General features: G+C 37.5%; 2 protein-coding genes across 2 annotated transcripts in view; one reads left to right on the top strand and one right to left on the bottom strand.

Moving 5' to 3' along the window:
- The window catches only part of LOC107666886 (dedicator of cytokinesis protein 1-like), a 262036-nt gene that overhangs the window by 143311 nt on the left and 98370 nt on the right, over positions 1-20355 (top strand). The window lies entirely within an intron of this gene.
- The window catches only part of LOC107666777 (protein FAM196A-like), a 43137-nt gene that overhangs the window by 20302 nt on the left and 2480 nt on the right, over positions 1-20355 (bottom strand). Inside the window, exon 2 of the mRNA XM_016458217.1 lies at positions 6174-7389. Within this exon, the coding sequence (XP_016313703.1) occupies positions 6174-7389 (1216 nt within the window). The remainder of the gene's footprint in view (positions 1-6173; positions 7390-20355) is intronic.

Genomic DNA, 20355 nt, shown 5'->3' with positions numbered 1-20355 from the left:
ATCCAGTGTGTTGTGATTGGCTGAATACCTCAAGCATGTGACAGAAATGTTACGCCCCTTACCATATTTGGAAACAAACAGCGTCTCCACGACAACAATACTACAGCGAGAATAAAAGTTACGCCTTCTTTCTTTGCGTATACATTTGGGCGGCGTTATGCAAATCTTCCCACACAGTGACGTAGACATGTGGGGGCGTGTTTAAACGAGGCGTTTTAGGGGGGCGTGGACGAGACTTAACTTTTAAACAGAATATCTCTTTGGGTTTGAGACTTTAGTCTTTGCAACTTCAGGGATCTTATCTATTCACGAACAGCTTGTAACACTCCAAAGAGAAAGGAAAAATTGAAATCGCATCATATGACCCCCTTAACTTTTAAACAGAATATCTCTTTGGGTTTGAGACTTTAGTCTTTGCAACTTCAGGGATCTTATCTATTCACGAACAGCTTGTAACACTCCAAAGAGAAAGGAAAACTTGAAATCGCATCATATGACCCCTTTAAGCTGTATTGACAGCAACTCTGGCATCCTGTTGATTAGTACAGAAAATGATTTCAATTCATATAGCGGTTTGCTAAAACATACAAAATTGTTGCTGGGCATAAAACAGTGACTAGACTTCCATTGAAAGAGCTAAATTTCAAGTCAGAGTTATATAGTTTGGTAAGTTTTGGCCTCAGACCTCAGCCGGACCGTGCAGCGAACGGTTCAGTGTTAGAACGGCCTGCTTCTCTGTTACTCAGAGAGACTCTGACTCAGTTTTTTGGTCTGTAACAACAGTCCAGAGCTCATTTTGCGTAGTCGCTGTCAGAGAGCAGCCCACTCGGTCATTACCGGCGGTCTGTCTGCATCCTGTGCTCTGCACCGGCCTTCTTAAAAGGTCAAACTGCGGGGCTCATCGTGTAAAAGAGCGGGACACCGACAGCCATTTTGGCTCTAATGAGAGCATGTGATGTGCTGTTTGCTGATGCGTGGGGTTTATCTGAGGCTAGTTCCCGTGCCTAATGGGGACAGTGATGTATAGTGCTGTTGCTGGGAGCCTGAGGTTGGACAGGAGGGCAGGAAGAAGGCAGAATAATGTCTGTCACAAGGCTCTGGCTGCCGGCGGTGATCAGGCTGAACCCTCTGGAGCAGCTGGCACAGCGCAGGAGGTAATGTGTTGGAATGTAAAAAGGAAGTTAATTATGTTGTATCCCAAAAGAGAGAGAGAAAGAAGACCTTTGGGACAGAAGTTGAATTCTCCCACAAAGCTCCCTATGTTATTGGGCTGCATATTATTTGTGCAGATTGCATTGATTATCATTTAAACAGATGCACCGAGAAACCGTTACTGTCAGAAGTAATTATTTTCAAAGCTTCGGGTGACAAATATGTTGTAATGTCTAATTTTCAGTATGGATGAGTTCTGGCCAAAATTTGTTTTTGTAGGACTCTAAATGTAATTTTAGTTTTTTTTTGCCTCACATTTTAGCAAGGGCTGGTTATGAGGGTTTATAGAAATGTCAACCAGCTGAGATTTTGCTGCAATATGGTAGATATTTTATGTATTCTGTAACATGTAATTTTTTAACCGAATTTTTAAATAACTATGTGGTAATACCTATTTTTATATCCCGTTGAATTAAATATTTGTGAATTAATGTTTTTGTTGTTATTGTAATCAGTTAATTCATATATTTACCTCATTTGCTTATTTTATTTTTATTACTTTTTTATTATTTTAATTTATTATTGAATATATTGTAATGCCTATTTTTTGATAATCCAGTGAGTTAAATTCTTGATTTTTTTTTTTATTTCATATTTAGTTTGGATTAAATATATAAAATTTTTCATTTAAAAAAAAATCCCGTTTGTTTTACCTCATGTTATATCTGAAAGTATTTTTAATATTGCATATATTTACCACATTTATTTTTTATTATGTTTTATTTTTATTGAATGATTTAATGCCTTTTTTGATAATCTAGTGAGTTAAATATTCTTGAATTGATTTAATTCTTGAAATTATTGATTTCAAATTTATTATGGATTAAATATACAGTATAAAATGTTAAATTTCTCGTAAAACTATATTAGGATGTATACCTTGACTTATACCTTCATAGCTATATATCTTTATTGAAAGAACTTTCTCTCCTTTGTATATTAACAATATTATATTTTATTTAGAACCCATGACCAAAACCATGTCCAAGACCATGTCTAAAAGTATGTTTAATGTATTGCAAATTTTAAAGAAATTATTTGGTTGGTTTGTTTCCAAAAATCACTCAGTGTTTGTTTTTGATCATTAACTACTGCACACCACGCTTTTTACTGTGATTCATAGTTTAGCTACACCACCACTAGCATTCCCTTTGATCGTGTAGCATGTTTTTGAGTCAAACACCTCTTTGCATACGTCTTTGTCTGCAGCATGCTTTTGAACACGTTGAAAAGTAACATCACGCCAGCGGTAATGTGACAGATGTAATTATGAATACATTCACCTACGTCCTCCAGTCACACTCTTTTGTCACACGAATGACATTTCTGAGTGTGTGGAATGAGACTAATGTTGTGTATCCACACAAGCATTAACTCTTTCTGGACTGAACGCAGGAAAATGCACTTTCTCAAACCTGAGCTGGGGAATTGAAAACTCATTGCATTGCCTTGAGAACACATTCAAATATTACTTGAAGTGTAATATCTGGAAAAGCATTATTCATACGAAACCTCTGAGGCATTTGCTTGGGCAATGTTAGAAAATTCCCTCTCTGCAACCTAGGTTGAGTTTCATTTGTTTTTGTGTAAAGCGTGCCATTAGATGTTTAGATGAGTGCTTATACACGGAGTCTTTATAATATCAGCCTAAAATTAATAATGCACTTGATAATGCGTTTATATTATGCAAAATATGTTGTTTTGATCAGTCAGCGGTCCTTTGTCCCATGATTCTTGGAGTTTGTGCTTGAGCGGATCTCTAATCATCCTCGTGATGTCTAGTCTCCTGATCATCCTCTGGATCAGTTGTTTACAAAACCCTCTTGCTGTGACCTTAATTGTGCTTCAAGTATATAAGGTAGACATGTAGTCTTGCAGGTAATTAATGCAGTTTTTAATCACTATCCTGGCAGGATTCCAGTGCTTACATCCCAAAGTATCTTTAGGAAAATATTTGTGTGAATATGCAGGAGATTGAGTCTGTTTCCTGTGCAAACTCAAGGTTTGCTTTTCCCTTAACCTAACCAGCCTCAAACATTAGATTTAGTTTTGCGTTTCTCTAAATTGCATGCAAACCGACCTCATAAGGGGCTAACTTAATGTTGTACAGTTTTGTGTGTAAATGTTGAACTAATTGGTGTGTTATGCTAAATGCAGTGTTGGAATATTTTAAAGCGAGAGTTTAGGCTGATTTGCATGATATACTGCTGTGGGAATGAACTGGTTTATCATTGACCGTATATATTCAGCTGTTATGCATGTAAATACCCTGCTTGTGTAATTTAGTCGGTGTCTGTTTATTTTATCTAAATATACCGCGGAATCTTCTCCTTTGTGAGGTACTTGTACATTTTATCGCCTTTATCTACTCTCTTAAAAAAGGTTTGAGTATTTCATTGTTAGATTAAATAGGTGCTCTTGAAAGTAGAAGGCATTTGGCATCATTAAATAAATGGTATTTAGAAGGCCTCCAGCAAATTTCCCAGGTTGAGTCCAAGGTGATAATAATCAATATGAAAAAGCGTGCTGCCCTGAAAGTCTCACTAACCAACCAAAGGTGCACTTATCTATCCTAATTAGACCTAATATAGCTGTAGGGCTGGGCGATTTTTTTTCCAAATTTTATTGATTAATTAGAATTTAATGTTTTGCCACAATTTTATTTTTTATAAATCGGGGAATCACGATTTTGAATCGAAATATTACCAAACGTTAGAATCAGACACTTTGACAATATGCCATTGTTAACCGTAAAGAGAAAGCGATGATCGAACCGCATGTCGGCACACGTGATTAACCGTGTGATGTGATGCGCTCTGTGAAGGACAATAGTAGAATATATCACTAGGTGCCATTCACACAGAATGCGCTTTTGTGTTGACAGATGCGACATGGGCAGTGGAATAGGAAAAAATGCAGGAAGATGGGGGTTGAACTTCTTTTAACTTTAGCGTTTTTAGAATGCCGTTTCATGCATGAGTTGCTGCAAGAGACGCGAGCGCAACAGTCAAACATGTTTCATAGAAAAAACAATGGAAAAGCAGCGCAATCGAATAAAAACCTCTAAAGAACTACTTCTGTATGTCTGAAATTTCATGTTTGCATCATGGTGACATCAGGCTGAAAGCTGCTGTTCATTGTTTTTACAGAAAATTTTTAGTTAATAAGTCTTCTGGTGTTATATACCTTCAGTCGTTTTGAATTTGAATTACCTTGACTTTTGAGATTTTTTTTAAAGCATTTTCCTCTTATTATTTCTGAACGTATAATAAGTCATCTTTTTTGCAAAGATGTTTAACAAGTGATTTGTTTAACATTTACATCATGTTAACAACTTCATGTGTGGTGCACTTGGAATAGAAATTTCTTTAACTAGAGGGTTAATAAAGAAAAAGTTACTTGAATCATGTTGTAGTTACATTTTCAAGTTGACTAGTTAAAAATCGAGAATCGGTCAAACATTCTGAAAAGAATTTTTTATTTTTTTTTTGCCATATCGCCCAGCCCTATATAGCAGTCAGTTTGAGAACCAAACAATTATTGGGACTGATTTAATGTTTAGAAAACCATAGAGACAACCAAAGTAATCAATCTTTAGGTCAACTTTCTGAACAGTGTACAGTTGTAGTTGGCATGAGTTGTAGATGTTTAGGGAAATACAGTTGTGCTTGGTGCAGTTCTGTTGGCACAAAAATGTATTCTTATTCTTATGTGATTGCTGCCCTTAAAATCTTACTAACCAACCAAAGATGCACTTATCCATCCTAATTAAACCTACTATAGCTATAGAACCAAATAGTGGTTCTCAAACTGATGTAATGTTTTTGTTGTTGGAATAGTTTCTTGTATCCCATGCATAAATGCATAGAAACAACCAAGGTGATCCATCTTTAAGTCATCTTTCCAAACAATGTGCGTTGTGATTCATTGGCGCTTTCAACACATTGTAGTTAGCGTGCATTGGTGTGTGGATGTTTGGGGAAACCAGTGTGGAAATTCAATTATGTTGTCACAGAATTTCATATTTATGAAACAGAGTGCTCCCCTTCTTACTAACCAACCAAAAGTCTTACTAACCAACCAAAGCTGTACTCATCTATCCAAATAAGGCCTACTATGGAGTTTGAGAACCAAACAATACGTGAGACTGAAGTAATGTTTTCTGTGTTGAAATAGTTTATTTTGTGCATAAATGCACAGAGACAACCAGATTAATCCATATTTAGGTCAGCTTTCCGAAAAATTTACATCGTGGTTCATTGGCACATTCAACACATTGCAGTTGGCATGAGTTGTGGATGTCTGGGGAAATGCAATTCTGCTTGGTGCAATTCTTTTGGCGCAGAAATTGAGTGTTGACCGTGTAGTCTTGCTAACTAACCAAAGATGCATCTATCCTAATTGGACCTGCTATAGCAGTTTGAGAACCAAACAATGCAGGTGACTGAAGTAATGTTTTATGTGTTGGAATAGTTTCTTGTATCCCATGCATGAACGCATAGAGATAACCAAAGTAATCCATCTTTAGGTCAACTTTGTGAACAACGTGCATTATGGCTTGTTGGTGCTTTCAACTAATTTGGTGGAAGCCTGTGGGGAAGTGGGGAACTGTTTGGTGCAGTTCTGTTGGCATATAATTTTATTTATATGAAAAAGAGTGCTTCCCTTAAAGTCTTGCTAACCAACCAAAGCTGTACTCATCCATCCTAATTAGACCTACTATAGCAGTTTGAGAACCAAACAATACTTGGGACTGAGATCATGTTTTCTGTCTTAGAATAGTTTCTTGAATGGCATGCATAAATACATAGAAACAACCAAAGTAATCCATTGTGGTTCAACATAGTGCATTTGGCATGTTTGGGGAAGCCTATGGGAAATTGCAGTTCTGCTTGATGCAGTTCTTTTGGCACAGAATTTCATTGTACTCTTTGCATGCTGGTTAATGTACATCGTCTTACCCTTCTCTATGAGCTTCTCCTTTTTCCAGCTCCTGAATGACACCCAGCAGCACTTTGATGGTTTCCTGGCTGGAGCTGATCATGTTTTCCATGGCCTGGAGCTGCGCTTTAACATCCCCATCCTGATTGACAGGCACTATCTGCTTGCACGCCTCATTATCCGTCCGTAGGGTTCCCTGTCCTGTGCTGCCCCTGCATGGAGGCGCTGGCATGGGAACGGCTGTCGAGGAGACCGGAGTCACCGGCGCCGCCGCCTTCATGGCCCCCAGCGGTCGAGCGGACAGCGTGCCCAAATGGCACTGGACCTGGGTAGTGCAACTGGTCCGTGGCAGCGTCTGCAGGCCATTGAGCTGCAGAGCCTTCTTGCGTTTGCTCCGCTCAGATGGACTCTCCAGGCACTCCACCTGCGTGAGGGAGTTCCACGCGATGGGTCCTGTCACTTTGGAGGAGGAATCCTCCAGAATATTCCCACCACTCTCCCCAGAGTTCAGCAAATGCAGCTTGCCTGAGCGATCAAGAGTTTCAGAGTCTCTCTGGAAGCCCTTACTGGGTTTACTTCTGACGCTACAGATCTGATAGTCCGAGTTGTCCGTTCCTGCTGTGGACCCATCTGTCGGACAAGGAAGAACCAGAGCGTCCGAGCATGGCCCGTCCGTTCTCTCCAGGCAGTCCCTGGCTTGTAGATGTTGCTCTATGGTTGCGATGCACTTGCTGGTGTGCATTAATGCTCTTGTTTTCCTCACATTTTTAGAGGACACGCACTCCCTACCTGCCTCGGTAGCTTTCGCCCTCTTTATATCAATAACAAACCCATCGTCCTGGTCCTTACAGCTCTCTACCACAGCGGCATGCTTGACCGTATGTCCTTTCTTCCTCTCAAATGGAAAAGTCTGATAACGCTTCCTAAGATCTGGTGACGTTTGCACTCCGGTGCTTTTGGTGACATTGGGGATTGATCGGCGAGCTGGGACGGTCATGTACTTGCGGTACGCCACCTTGTAGACCGGCTTCCCCCCTCGGGCCGCAGCAGCCTGTTCATTCTGCGCCTCGCAGATGTCCTTGAAGCGCACCTGAAGGGCTTTGTTGCGCTTGCGCACCTGCCGGCTTTTGTCCAATGATCCTTTGACCTCCAGGGCCATGGAGGCCGCCGTTGCCTCTGAGTCAGACTCAGAGTTGGTGAGCATGCATTTACCAGCGTCCTTGCTCACCATGGTTCCTGCAGACACAACCGGTTGAGATATTATTAGTTGGAAAAATGGTGAACTTGCTTTTAGCAACTGTATCTTGCATGTAATTGTGTTAGTAGATTAGATTTCTGTGCTTAAATGATCTGACACAAATGTGAAAATAATCAGTCATGGAACCAGAAAAGGGCACAGCTGCAACATCCTTCATCCGCAGACTCTATGGACGTTTCATATAGCAAATTAGCGTCCTTTCCTTCTCTAACCTGCTCGGCTTGTTTGCGGTGAAATTTATGGAGCAATCTCATGAGTGTTGTCTTAGTCCGTGACTTGTTTGTCTTTGACAGTTAATTGCATCTCTTAATCTCGTGTGTTCCTGGAGCGACCGCACGCGGGGAGAATGATAGGAGTGAAAGCGCGTCATCTGTCTACCTCCCTGGAGTTCACCATCCCTCAGCTAACTAATAGAAAGAGAGACACTGTCTGCCCTGTGATTCAGCATCATCACCCTGGCAAACACTCCCAGCTTCCCTCTGAGGCCTGTGTGTCAAACTGCCTTTTTTAGTGTCTTGAAATGTGCATCCTCTTCTGGAAATATAGGAGTGCATTTGATGCTCTGCTTTTTGAGATTATCTGTTTTATTCTAGAAAAAATATGTACTTGTTGTTTATCGATAGATAGATAAATAGATAGCCATCATGACACCACTTGTGTAAGAAATTCACCGCTTTCACAGATATATTTCAAGACAGTTCCTTTTGAACTTCTCTGTGATTGTCATCTGTTGTGTATTAGGTCTGGTTTTTGTGTGGTCTATGATGGTTTTGTGTAGTTAAAGGTTTTGTGTAGTTAAAGGATGGCCTATTGTGCACTTAATAAAAATAGCTTTAAAAATAGTAAAAAAAAATGCATCTTGAGACTTGTTCTGTTCTGTTGTGTTTCATTGAGCTGATATTGAACACAAGAATGTGTCATAATGCTGTGTGTTGGACATGAGTCAACCTCATTATACCAGGCTTCCTTAAAACCAACTAGACTTTCACAAAATTCACCGACATGTCCATTATGGCAAGATGTACTTTTGCACATCTGTAGCTTTTTTTTTTCCCGACTCTGTTATAGATTTTCTTCTTCCACAGAAAGGGAAAGACAGTTATGCAGTGAGAGTTACAAACAGGAGAATGACTCTTTCTTCAAGGTCTCAGTGTGATTGTTGTGAAGTTTTCAGTGACGGCCAACATTACTCAAGCTGGGTGATATCCGAACACGGTAGCCCAGAACTCTTGAACCAAATCTGATTTCTGCTTCAGTAATCTTGTCTTTCAAATATGAAAGATTCACAACAACAGATACAAACCGTCTGGAGCAGCAGCTGTAAATCTTTATTGTGGCACAGGACATCTTTTGTCTCATCTTGCAGAACAACCTTCTGGTCTTGTGTTCCCTTCTTTACTATTTAACAGATAGTCCTACAATCTTTCCTACATTTTCCCTCGAGTTTCTGCAATAGTCTGGTCTTTCCTTCAATTAATTTTTTTTTTTTATAAGAAATTCATACTTTTATTCAGCAAGGCACATTAAATTGATCAAAAGTGACCGTAAAGACATTTTTTTTAAACATTATATTCATGAACTAGCCCTAAAAAAAGTGTAAAATGTATGGGTTCCAAAAAAAAATTAAGCAGCAACATTGATAATGATAAGAAATGTTGCTTGAATCTTAGTTTGTTTGTTTAAACATTTTTTTTGCACCATTCTGAATTGAATTGAGAATACTTTTAAAATTCAAATTAAATTAATTTGAATTTGAGGTAGTAAACAGGATTACAATTTAAATGTCAATGTAAATAAAGTGATAGTAAATAAATAAATAAATAAATAATAATTATTATTATTATTATGCATTGTTCTGAATTGAATTGAGAATGATTTTTTTTAATTCAAATTCAATTTCTGAAGGATCATGTGACACTTAAGACTAGAGTAATGGCTGCTGAAAATTCAGCTTTGCATCAGAGGAATAAACTACATTTTTCAATATATTCATATAGAAATCTGTTATTTTAAATTGCAATAATATTTCACAATTTTAGTGGGGGGTTTTTTACACTGTATTTTTGATCAAACTAATGCAGCCAAGGTAGGCATAAAAGTCTTTTCATAACCATTAAAAAAAAAATCTTACCAAACCAAAACTGTTGAATGTCAGTGTAAGTCAGTGGGATTTATTTGCATGATTTATTTATTTTTTTGTCAAATTTCTGTAAGTAACAGCACACCTCTTCTTAACAAGCCACATGATTTGAGGAATCAGGTATGTAGCATAAATGTCATGGTATGTTTTGCACACCAAAGTTTAATACTTTATATAATTGTTATAACACTTGTACTTATTAGTATTAGGGGTTTGTCAGGTCACTGACCCTATGTATAAGCCTTATGTAACACCACTAAGAGAGTCTCAAACAAGTTTTTTTCTGCTCATCTGTAGACAGCAGGGAATAACAATCCATACAGGAGCGGCATATGTTCTCAAAATCCAATAATATGTAATCTAATGGAGTCTGGATTCCTCTGCGGGTTTAGACACAGGTTGATCTCAGAGTTACTTAGCTGCACTTCTGCAGGAGTGTCATGTTTTGAGCGTCTCTAACACTCTCTGCTCTATTGGATTATGTCTATTACTCTAAATCATTTGTTAAGGGCCTTGAGGAAGGAGAGATAAACCGGTGGTGACAGACCCTCGGCGACTAGTCGTCTTCAAGACCCGTTCGGGATCGATGTGAGCTGCAGACATCATTACAAACCTTCAATACGGCAGCCAAACACACGCTGGCCGAACAACACACAAACAAGATCGATACGGCTGCTAAGAATCATGGGATTGTATTAATACTTTAAATCGAATCCGCAGTCAACTAAACATTGTAGGCATCTCTCCTCCTCCCCGTTCCCGCTCACTTCTGAGTGTGATGTATTACTAGTGTAACCCGGTTGTCAGGGAAAGCCCATCCCAAATGCATTTCCAGCTCAATTAATCAGAAAGGGTACTGCCGACGGCTCAAGTCCCCCAAAGAAGCATTAGCGGCCCTGGGATTATGTAAACTGCAAAGCGTGACTTTATTTACATAAGACTCTAAAGAATGAATTCATCAAATTATATTTTCACAGTTGCCTGGTGTTTGATATTGTGGTATCGTAGCAACAGCCGAGTGGTTTTCTCTTCCTGGTCTTTGTCAACCTGAGCTCTTGAAAATCATCTTTATCTTTGAAGACCCTGAAATGAACGGTGGAAGATGGTAAACTTAATAAAGTGCTATTATTTGCACACTGCTTTCATTAGTGCTGCTTGATATGACAAGAATAACTATTGCTATTGGCCATATTTTGAACTAAGCCTTGCTGTTTAGTTTTATATATGAGTGGGACCTCAAATCATGCAACTTGAGCAACTTGGATGGAAAAACTGTCTTGCGACATAGCAACTGTATTGCCACCAGGGTTGTGCATCATTCAAATTTGAATTTGAATTAAATACATTTGAGTTTGAGGTAGCAAACATTATTACAATTATTATTACAAATACATTTGAGTGTAAGAAAGTGCAATTAAAGTGATGATTGCATTATTTTATTTTATTTGTATGCACCTTTCTGAATTTAATTGACTTTTGAGTTAGTTTTTTTTTTAAATTCTAATTAAATGAATTTGAATGTGAGGTAGCAAACAGGATTGCAATTTAAATTTTAATGTAAGTAAAATTTTTAGTGATAAAGGGAGCGCGCTTTGCGCACTTTCTAGGGTATAATCCATTCAGAATTTGTATGAAACTTTAATTTTTCGGACACACAGGCTACACCCTGCAAAGTTTCGGGAATGACATCCGCGTATTTATGCGGGATTCACTCTCGAAATAGCAGTGATTGGCAATGGACGGAACATAAAATATGTTGATTTAATTCTGGAACCGGTCCTGGCCAAACCTCCACAGACAGCGCGCGTCCCGCGCGAGATCTAATTCAGACCAAAAGCGTGTGTAAACTATTGAGATCGGGACATATCAACCAGTAATTTAATTTCCTTTCCAGTAACGGACCATAGAAAGTTCAGCAATGAAAGGTATGCGATTTATGACAACTGATCATTTATTTTTTCCTCACGTGTCTCGCCTTTGGTAACAATGATTCAAAACGTAAACATTTCAAGTGACACGGGAAAAATACACGGAAAACTTCAATGAACATCAGAAAAGCAGCATGCACATTTCTGGTTAAAAATGAAAGGCCATCAACTGACAAACGGAAAGCATCACCATTCAAGTCAACAGAAAGAACCAAAGCTAGTCCAGTTTACTAAACGGTGGCAACCTCTTAAAGTTATACTTGACAGTGTTGGTTTGACTGCTTTGATGCGTTGCAATACGGTAGGGCATTGTTTTGATGCTTACAATTCTTATAACAGTTATTTTTAATTTGAAAAGCAGGGTTTCTCAAGACAAACTTGTTGGCCTTAAAGTTAGAAGGTTTGTATACCTTATGGATGGATGGATGGGTGAATAGAAATGCTGCCTGTGGAATTGTGTATTTAGTTAAACATTTTATCATATTTATTTATTGTTTGTTTGTGGATCAGGATTTGTCTTCCTGTCATTCCATTCAAATTTCAATTCAACTTCATGTTTGGTGTGGTTAATTACATTTAAATACACACTCACAAATTGAAATTGAAAGTGAACCTATTCTTGTAATTTTTTCCTAACACGAGTGTTGCTGCTGTTTATGTGTCTTCAATTAAAGAGCCACATCTGTTGAGTCACACGCGTGTCTCTGCAGGCTTTGGTTGTAAGACGGTCCTTAGCTGTGAATCGTAACTCATCGACAGTGCCTGAACCGCTAGTGCCTCGCTCAGGTGAAGCGTTACAGCAAGGTCTTCATTTTTCTTGGTGACAAGTTCATCTGCCTCGCACTGCTCTTTTCTCATGCCAACACTAACATACAGTCTTCTGAGAGATCACACTCCGATGGACATCCTGTCCTCCTTCCTCTTCAGTTTCCTCAAAAAATCAAGTGAACTGACCTGTAAACTTTCATCTGAGACCCTAGCATCTCTCTCTCCATGCCTTATTAATTTTCTCTTCCTACTATCCAAGATGCACTTGTCTTTCAAATGGGAAAAAATGTGTTTTTAGAGAAATCGTTTTTATTATTTTATTTAATGTCATTTTTAATATTATTACTTATAAAGTAGTGTGATTGCACCACATTTGATGCCATTGGCCATTCATTAGTTGTAGTAGTATTACATTTAATGAATCACTGACCTTCTGTTTTCTATTTATATCATTATTGTTGTTATTATTATTATTATTGTTGTTGTTGTTATTCGCTTTTTAAAAAAATATTATTACTTTTGTATTTAGAAATGGTATGATTGCACCACATTTGATGCCTTTTACCATCCATTCAAAGGGGGAAATTGTAATTGAATTAATAGAATTGAATTTAATTTAATTTAAATTGAACTTTTAAATTTAAGTAATTTCTTCACCCAATTTTTTATCACCCAACTTTTACCCCAAATTTTATTTTTATATTATTACAAATTTAATGAAACACTGACCTTCTGTTTTTTTTTTTTATAAAAAAAAAATATTATTAATATTGTTCCTTTTGCACTTAAATGTAATGTGGTGTGCCACATTCGATGCCATTGACCATTTGTTTGAAGATGAATATTTGAAGATTACACACAAAGCTGTCTTAAAATTTGACCTGTGGACTGCTTTTATGATGCTTTTCTTGTCCTTTTTACACATTTCAGAAATGTATGGAATAGGGCCGTTAATTTTAACCGTTTAACCGTTAACCGACCGTGAAGAATTTTGACCGATTAATACAATCAGTTAAACGGTTTAAAAAGTCATTTATTTATTTATTTTTAGTAATTTATCAAAATATTTAAAAAGGTTTGCTGCATGGTTGAAATACGCTACGCGTATTTAAAAAAAAATTTTTTTTAGAGGAAAAAAAAACAAGTCGCGTCTAAGTCGTATTTTATTATTTCATTCAGAAATAGGCCTAATGCCGACACGAATGACTGACTATTTTATTATGATAATGAACAGGCTGCATTGTCAAGGTAGCAATGCTTAACTGTGTGTGCGCATGCGGTAAAATAAGATGCCGCTTTCTGCCGTCTGGTTTCCTTTTGCGCAGCACAAACATTTCTTAAATGATTTTAGCAAATGGCTGCAATATAACAAAGAGTGAAAAATTTAAGGGGGTCTGAATACTTTCCGTACCCACTGTATATATTGATGTATTACTTATTTTTCATGAATGTATTTATGTGTAGGCCTACCAGATTTAATCCTACACTTATTCACTTTTATTTGTTACCAACTAAATAATGTTTTTTTTTTTTCACTAAAAGTTTAGGATTTTATAAAATTATTGTGCACTCATTATTTTTATCCATTATCCATTAAGCTAGTTTATAATAGTATTTTTGTCATCAATTTGTCATTATAATTGATTTATAATGAAGCTGTCTATATTTATTAGATTGTGTGTAACATACAAAAGAGTGATGATCGACCTACACATTGATGTATAGAAATATTACACTGATTTAAAAAAAAAACTGCGCTGGTATCGGATTGATATCGGTATCGGCAGATACTCAGAATTTTTGGTATCTGTTCTGAAAAAGTGGTGTCGAGCCAGCCCTAGCTAAAAGTTATCTCTATTTTCAGCAGTTTTCATCAGAAATGGGAGGGGTTTTTTTGTGTTAATCATTTCACCAAACCATCAATTTCTTAACTTGTGACTCATGAGTATTATGCTATAATACCGAGATGTATTAATAGCAGATGAATCTATTCATTACGCAGAAATGTTTTCACATGTCTTCGTGTGGCATTTTTAATGTATTAAAATGTTTTTGTAAATATGTGTGGTGAATATTGTTAATTATTTTTGTGGTGCAGTAATTATTTACAGTCGATATGGCGCTGCATTTAATAAGTAAATGTCATTAAGTTAATTTAGTAAAAAAAATGCTTTGATTAATTTTTCAATAGTTTGCATCTTTTAAATTTTAAACATAGTATAAAGTTGGTCTTTTTGAAAATTTCACTTAAAGATTCAGATCATAAGATTAATTTGTTTTTAAATTGATCTATGCTGTGTTGTATGTTTTTGATTCAGTAAAAAGAATTGATGGATGGATGGATAGATTAACTAAATACATATTCTGAAGTGGCATGATAATTTATCAATAAACCTGAAGTCCCAAATCCTAAAACTGGTTAAAGGAGTAGAGAAAGTCACAGGCACTTTACCCATTTCCTTTTTGCAAGATATCTTTGAGGAAGTGGTTTGGCAGGAAAGCAAATGTGTCTGATTCATTTAAAGCCTCTGAGAACAAGGTGGAGGTTACAACATTGCCAGTTTTCCATATCACCGCAGTTGCTAAAATTACAGTCATTAAATTGAATGCATGACTGTTTTAAAGTATAAAGAAATTGAAATTATTTTCTGTGCATTAGAATGTATTTGTATGCATCCTGGACTATAGATGTGTATGACGCCATGTTTGTGATAGTATGGAGGATATTTTGTGTGTGTGTGTTTGTGTGTGATCACTGCTGCATTAAAGCCAGTGTATGGAGTCAAATCCTTTGTCCGTTAATCGTTTCTCTAATGCCATAAGATGAGGCCGTCCATCTGAACAGCTGCTATTAGAGGATTGTGCTTCTAATAATTGTGGCTCTCTGATGCTAGAACATTTTAATGATGCGCTGCTGTCATTTCATCTGGAGTTAGTGAGTTTGCCGTCCTTCCATTAGATGCGTCTCTTTAGCCGGTCTGTAAAGTGTAACGCTGAGGTGGAGAGAGGACTTTTTAAACGCCGGCTTTACTGCTGCGAGAGCTCAGAGATCATCACATCTGCCCTGCTAGTTAGTCCTTTAAATCCACGTTCATCAAGAATTACAGCCACTGTAATGCCGCGCCACCTCACTGAAGCTCTGAAGATGAACCATTATGACATTTCTGACTATTGCTGTGAACATTTACTAATGATAGCATGGATGGACGGCTTGCTTTCTTTCAGTCATTTACAAATTGTAGATCATGTACATTCAAATATGAAGATTTATGAACTAAAAAATTATTTGCTGTAAAGGATTAATTTGACTGTTACAGTATGGTAATTGAGTTTGTGAGTCTTTTTGATATGTTACTTAAAAGAATCAGGATTGATAGCGCTGTATGTTTTTGATTCACTAAAAAGAATCGACTCTGATTGCCCTGTATATTTTTTATTTACTAAAAGGTTAATTAATCAGCTCTCAAGAGTTATTTGATTGGGAATTGGACTACACTGTTTGTTTTCATGTGCAGACTGTGAGGACAAATCAATAGAAAGATGTGGAAAGATTATCAGCGGTACATGGCCGTTTTTTATCTCATCACATTCAGTTCAGACTGTGAGCTCTCAACGGAAGTAAAGTTTCAACAGTGTGATGCAGAAAACACTGTTATGCATTTCTATAATAACAGATCACTGTACATCCAAATGTGCTAATTTATGAAGCAAAGTGTAAAGACATTTACAGTAACTTTTATAAGAACTATATGATCTAATAAAATGAATAATGAACGTTTCAGTTCGTGTCAGTTCACTGGAAATGAATCAAAGCGTTCAGTGGAGTCCGAGTCTGATCTGCCCCGCTGACCCTGAACAGATTTCTTCTCTGGCTTTGCTGACAGCTTTTACTCTATTTAGTATTCAGCTCTGATAGACCTGCAGTATTTTGAGGAAGTGACTGGTGTATGGGGAACTGTATCTGACTCAACGCTGAGTAGTAAAACATCTCACCCCAGAGCTTTCCACAAACATACACATGCAAAGCCAAACCTTATAAACATTTTTGAATAAGGTTATTGTGGATGTTTAACCAAGACCTGCTCAGGAGAGGGGTCAGGTTAGTACTGAATGGTTTTTAACTCTTCTGCAGTGTATTAACCAGCCGTTATCTCTCTGTCTCTCAGTTAATGTCATGGAGAGGCTCTCTGTAGCGTTTCAGACAGCAGGGTGCAGCTTAAAGCAGAGACGTGAGATCAGGGAGAAAGAGAATGAGAGGAGAGAAGCATTGTGTGACTGTCCTCCAGCTATACATTGAAACAAGACTAATTCAGCCAGAAAACATTAAACTGATGTTTAATGTGCAGTATGGTTTATTAAGGTGTGCAGTGGTGCAGATGTGGCGTCTGAAAATTGGTTGCTGCTGGAGACCAGCTAACCAGAACACACACACACAAACACTGCACTCAACACACGTGTGTTTGTTCATGTGTGAGATTGTTGCTGAATGTGCACAAGATGCCCTGGGTAAATGCATTATCTTTGAGGTGTTCAAACGGCTCGGTTAGTTCCGGGTTTGATGAAGGCCCGCCTTCCAAAATATGATGTGATTGGTTAGCTGTCCCAGTGCGTTGTGATTGGCGAACAGCTTAGACGGTGTTTCAGTACTGCCCGCCCCTTGCCAAAGCAGCAAGTTCCGTCTGCTCCAGTATAGTTAAGGATGGCGTCAATATTGCCATATCAATTTGAGCCGGATCCAGACCCTGAGAATATTGAACAAGAGGATCGCGCAGAACCTTTGCATGCACGGATATTGCAAAACATATTACAGTGGTAAGGTTATTGTTGTTGTTTTTTTGTTTTTTTTTGGCTAAATCACATTTTAGATACGATGTCAAAAACCGCTTAAAAATAAGTGCATTTACTATGTACAGATAAGTGTAACGGTAATATATATTATGTTTAGTTCTTTAATTCTAATATTATAACATGAATTGCTCTCATAATTTAAGTGTAAATTCTGCTGACTACATCATTGTCCAGTATTGTACTGTCAGCAATTTATGAAAAAAAACTGTTTCTTCGACATGGCGAAAACTTGATGCTCCAGCAGCTCTTCTTCTTCTTCGTTTTCTCTGATGCACTAACTCTGCAGCAGCACTTCTTCTTCATCGTCTTCTTGTCTGATGCACTCAACCAAGCATTCTAACCACGACCTCGCCCCTCCCCATCCCCCAACCATTCGAATTTCCGTAGGCGGGAATTATTTTAAGGATATTCTAATGGGCCGCTTTGTGACATCACAATCCCCCAGAAAACAACGCTGTAGTCCAAACGAGCCGTTCGTTGTAGTTCTTGAAAAGGGATTTTTTTTAAATTCCCTAAAAATGCCCAAGCATACACACTACACACTGCCTAAAATTCAAAAAGTGAAAAAGCATAATAGGGCCCCTTTAAAGAAAGACAAGTGGATGGCTGAGAGAGAGAGAGAGAGAGAAAGACATGGATGGATGGAAAGGAAAAAAGATGGAGGAAAGAAAGATGGTGGATGGATGCAAAGAAAGAAAAGGATGGATGGAAGGAAGGAAAGAAAGATGGATGGATGTCAAAAGGGAGAAAGAAAGATCGATGGGTAAAGAAAGTAGGAGAGAAAGCTGGATGGATGGAAGAAATAATTGATATTCATTGATTGATTCGTTCATGAAATGGCAGTCTCCAATCGTATTAACGGGCTTTATGCATTTTTCAGACTTTCCAGGCTAATTATTGAGTGTTTTGAGGATGAGCCAGTTGGTAAACACAGTTTGAATTAAAGTTCAGATGTACAGTGTGAAAATCCGAATTTAGTTTGAGTCTCCTAACAGTATGTAAATTAGATGCTCGAGCACACCTGTATACAGTATGTTCAGTTTTATTATCAGTTATCTGAGGTTCCCTAATGCCACATAAAAGAGACCCTTCGTTGGTCATTTTTTCATTGGTCAGATGGTTTCTTCCTAAGTGGGCGATTCTTGGCCAGAAGAGCTGCAGTGTGGACCAGACTTCATATCAAACGTCTCTTGAAAGGGCGGAGATTGGCAAATTGAATGCTAGCGTCTCGTGTGAGTCGGTTAATCTCTTCAGTATTCCAGGCATGTTGTGATCTCTCTTCCTCTCTGCATTTGACTCGTAAGAAACCCATTACCACATGAAAGACAACATCTGGCTTCCTCACGGCTGGGGCTGCTGTTTCTGTGTGTGAGACAGGTGAAGAGCAAGACTGCGAGTCTTTCGGCCCCTCACGATTCAGAGTCACGATTCCGATTCCTAATGCGTCTCAAGTGTTTAGCAGCAGTGTAGGGTTTGCTTTCTTTGCCAAGTTCTGTGACCTTAAACTTTGTCACTCAGTATATATTGATGCAGAACTGCTTCTACTGCTGCTGCATGCTTTAGTGTTTGCCTTAAACTATGACTTGTTCTTGACTTCTAAATTATCAACTATTGAATGTGCAACATGTTTTATCCTGCAGCATATTTTAAAATATAGAGGTCATGAATGTTGGTTGGATGTTGAAAAGCTTATTTAGCCCTGTTGTTTTTGGATATTTTTTTATGGTATGTTAAGGTCAGGAGAATTGGGGCAAATATATTGTCATGAAAATGCATCTTACTGAAATAAATGATGGTCAATTGTGGTCAATCTCACAGAAAAACCTGGGTTCACAGAAGTAACGTTTCATAAAAAAAAAATTATAAATATTTATTTATTAAATAATAAATATATGTAAATAAATATTTATTTTAATAATGATGCATTTATTTCCTACAAATGTAATTGACCATTTTTTTTGTTTTTTATAATAAAAATATTTATTTATTTTGACCCAGTTATTCTGTAGCAGACTGACCATCATAATGCCGGTCAGCATGCAGTATGCATGTCTCTCTCTCTCTCTGTTTCTGCTGGGATCTGGTTGAGGAGGTAAACTGAGTGTGGGAGTGTTTCAGATGGAGATGACGTGTTCACAAATCAGCCAACTGAAAGACAGTCGTGATCCTTCAGGTAGAACCCAGATAAAGCCTCTCACTTTTTCTTCTCATGCTCAGTCTCTCTCTCTCACACACACTCTTACAGTGTTTGTCTGAGCAGAGTGTGTTAGTGAGCGTTTCCTTCATGTGTGGCCGGTGGGTTTGTGCTCTGAGTGTTAGATTGGTCTCTAGTGCTAACACAGTATTTATCTCTATTACGCTCTTGTTACAGGTCTTTCATCAGGTCAGTTGAGCCTATGACACTTTTAAAGAAGTAGTTCACCTAACAATCAAAACCCTGTCATTGTTTACTTGCCTTGTTGGACGCAACTCTCTTTCTACAATGAAAGCACAATGACTGATTTGCATTATGAAGCATGCAGTTTGGCATCTCTGACGTCAAACTTGTCACACACCAAGTGTCAGAACTTCCCTAATTCAGATTTTGTAATGCTTTTATCTTATATGCTCACCAATGCTGCTTTTGTTTGCTAAAAATACAGTAAAAAAAAATATGCTGCATTGTTTTCAGCATTGATAAGAAATGTTTCTTGAGCAGCAAATCAGCATATAAGAATGATTTCTGAAGGATCATGTGACACTAAAGACTGGAGTAATGATGCTGAAAATTCAGCTTTGATCACAGGAATATAAATTACATTTTACAATATATTACAATAGAAAATAGTTATTTTAAATTGTAAAAATATTTCACAATTTTCCTGTTTTTGCTTGAGGATTACAAACTTTTGACTGATAGTGAATAAGTTTAAATTTGGGTCACAAAAATGGTCATTTGACTTCAGAAGACTTATATAATATAACACAATGCACAAATAATTTTCTTGTGCTTTTTGTCTTTTTTTTTGGAGGTTAACAGCTTCCGTTCCTGTTCATTTTCATCGTATGGAAAAGAGCAGAGTGAACATTCAGCTAAGCATGTCCTTTTGTGTTTCACAGAAAAAAAGGAAGTTGAACAGGTTTGAATTGATATGAAGCTGAGAAAATTATGGCCAAATGTTCATTTTTCACCAGACTAGTCCTGATTTAACCTACAGCCTGAAAGCACAGTTTCTAAATTCACTGTCAACCCAACTGTTTTACAGTTCAGACCACCATAC

This window comes from Sinocyclocheilus anshuiensis, unplaced genomic scaffold (assembly GCF_001515605.1).
Source record: "Sinocyclocheilus anshuiensis isolate Anshui unplaced genomic scaffold, SAMN03320099.WGS_v1.1 scaffold1500, whole genome shotgun sequence".
In the NCBI taxonomy this organism is placed as follows: domain Eukaryota; kingdom Metazoa; phylum Chordata; class Actinopteri; order Cypriniformes; family Cyprinidae; genus Sinocyclocheilus; species Sinocyclocheilus anshuiensis.
This window is presented reverse-complemented; position numbering and strand designations above follow the sequence as displayed.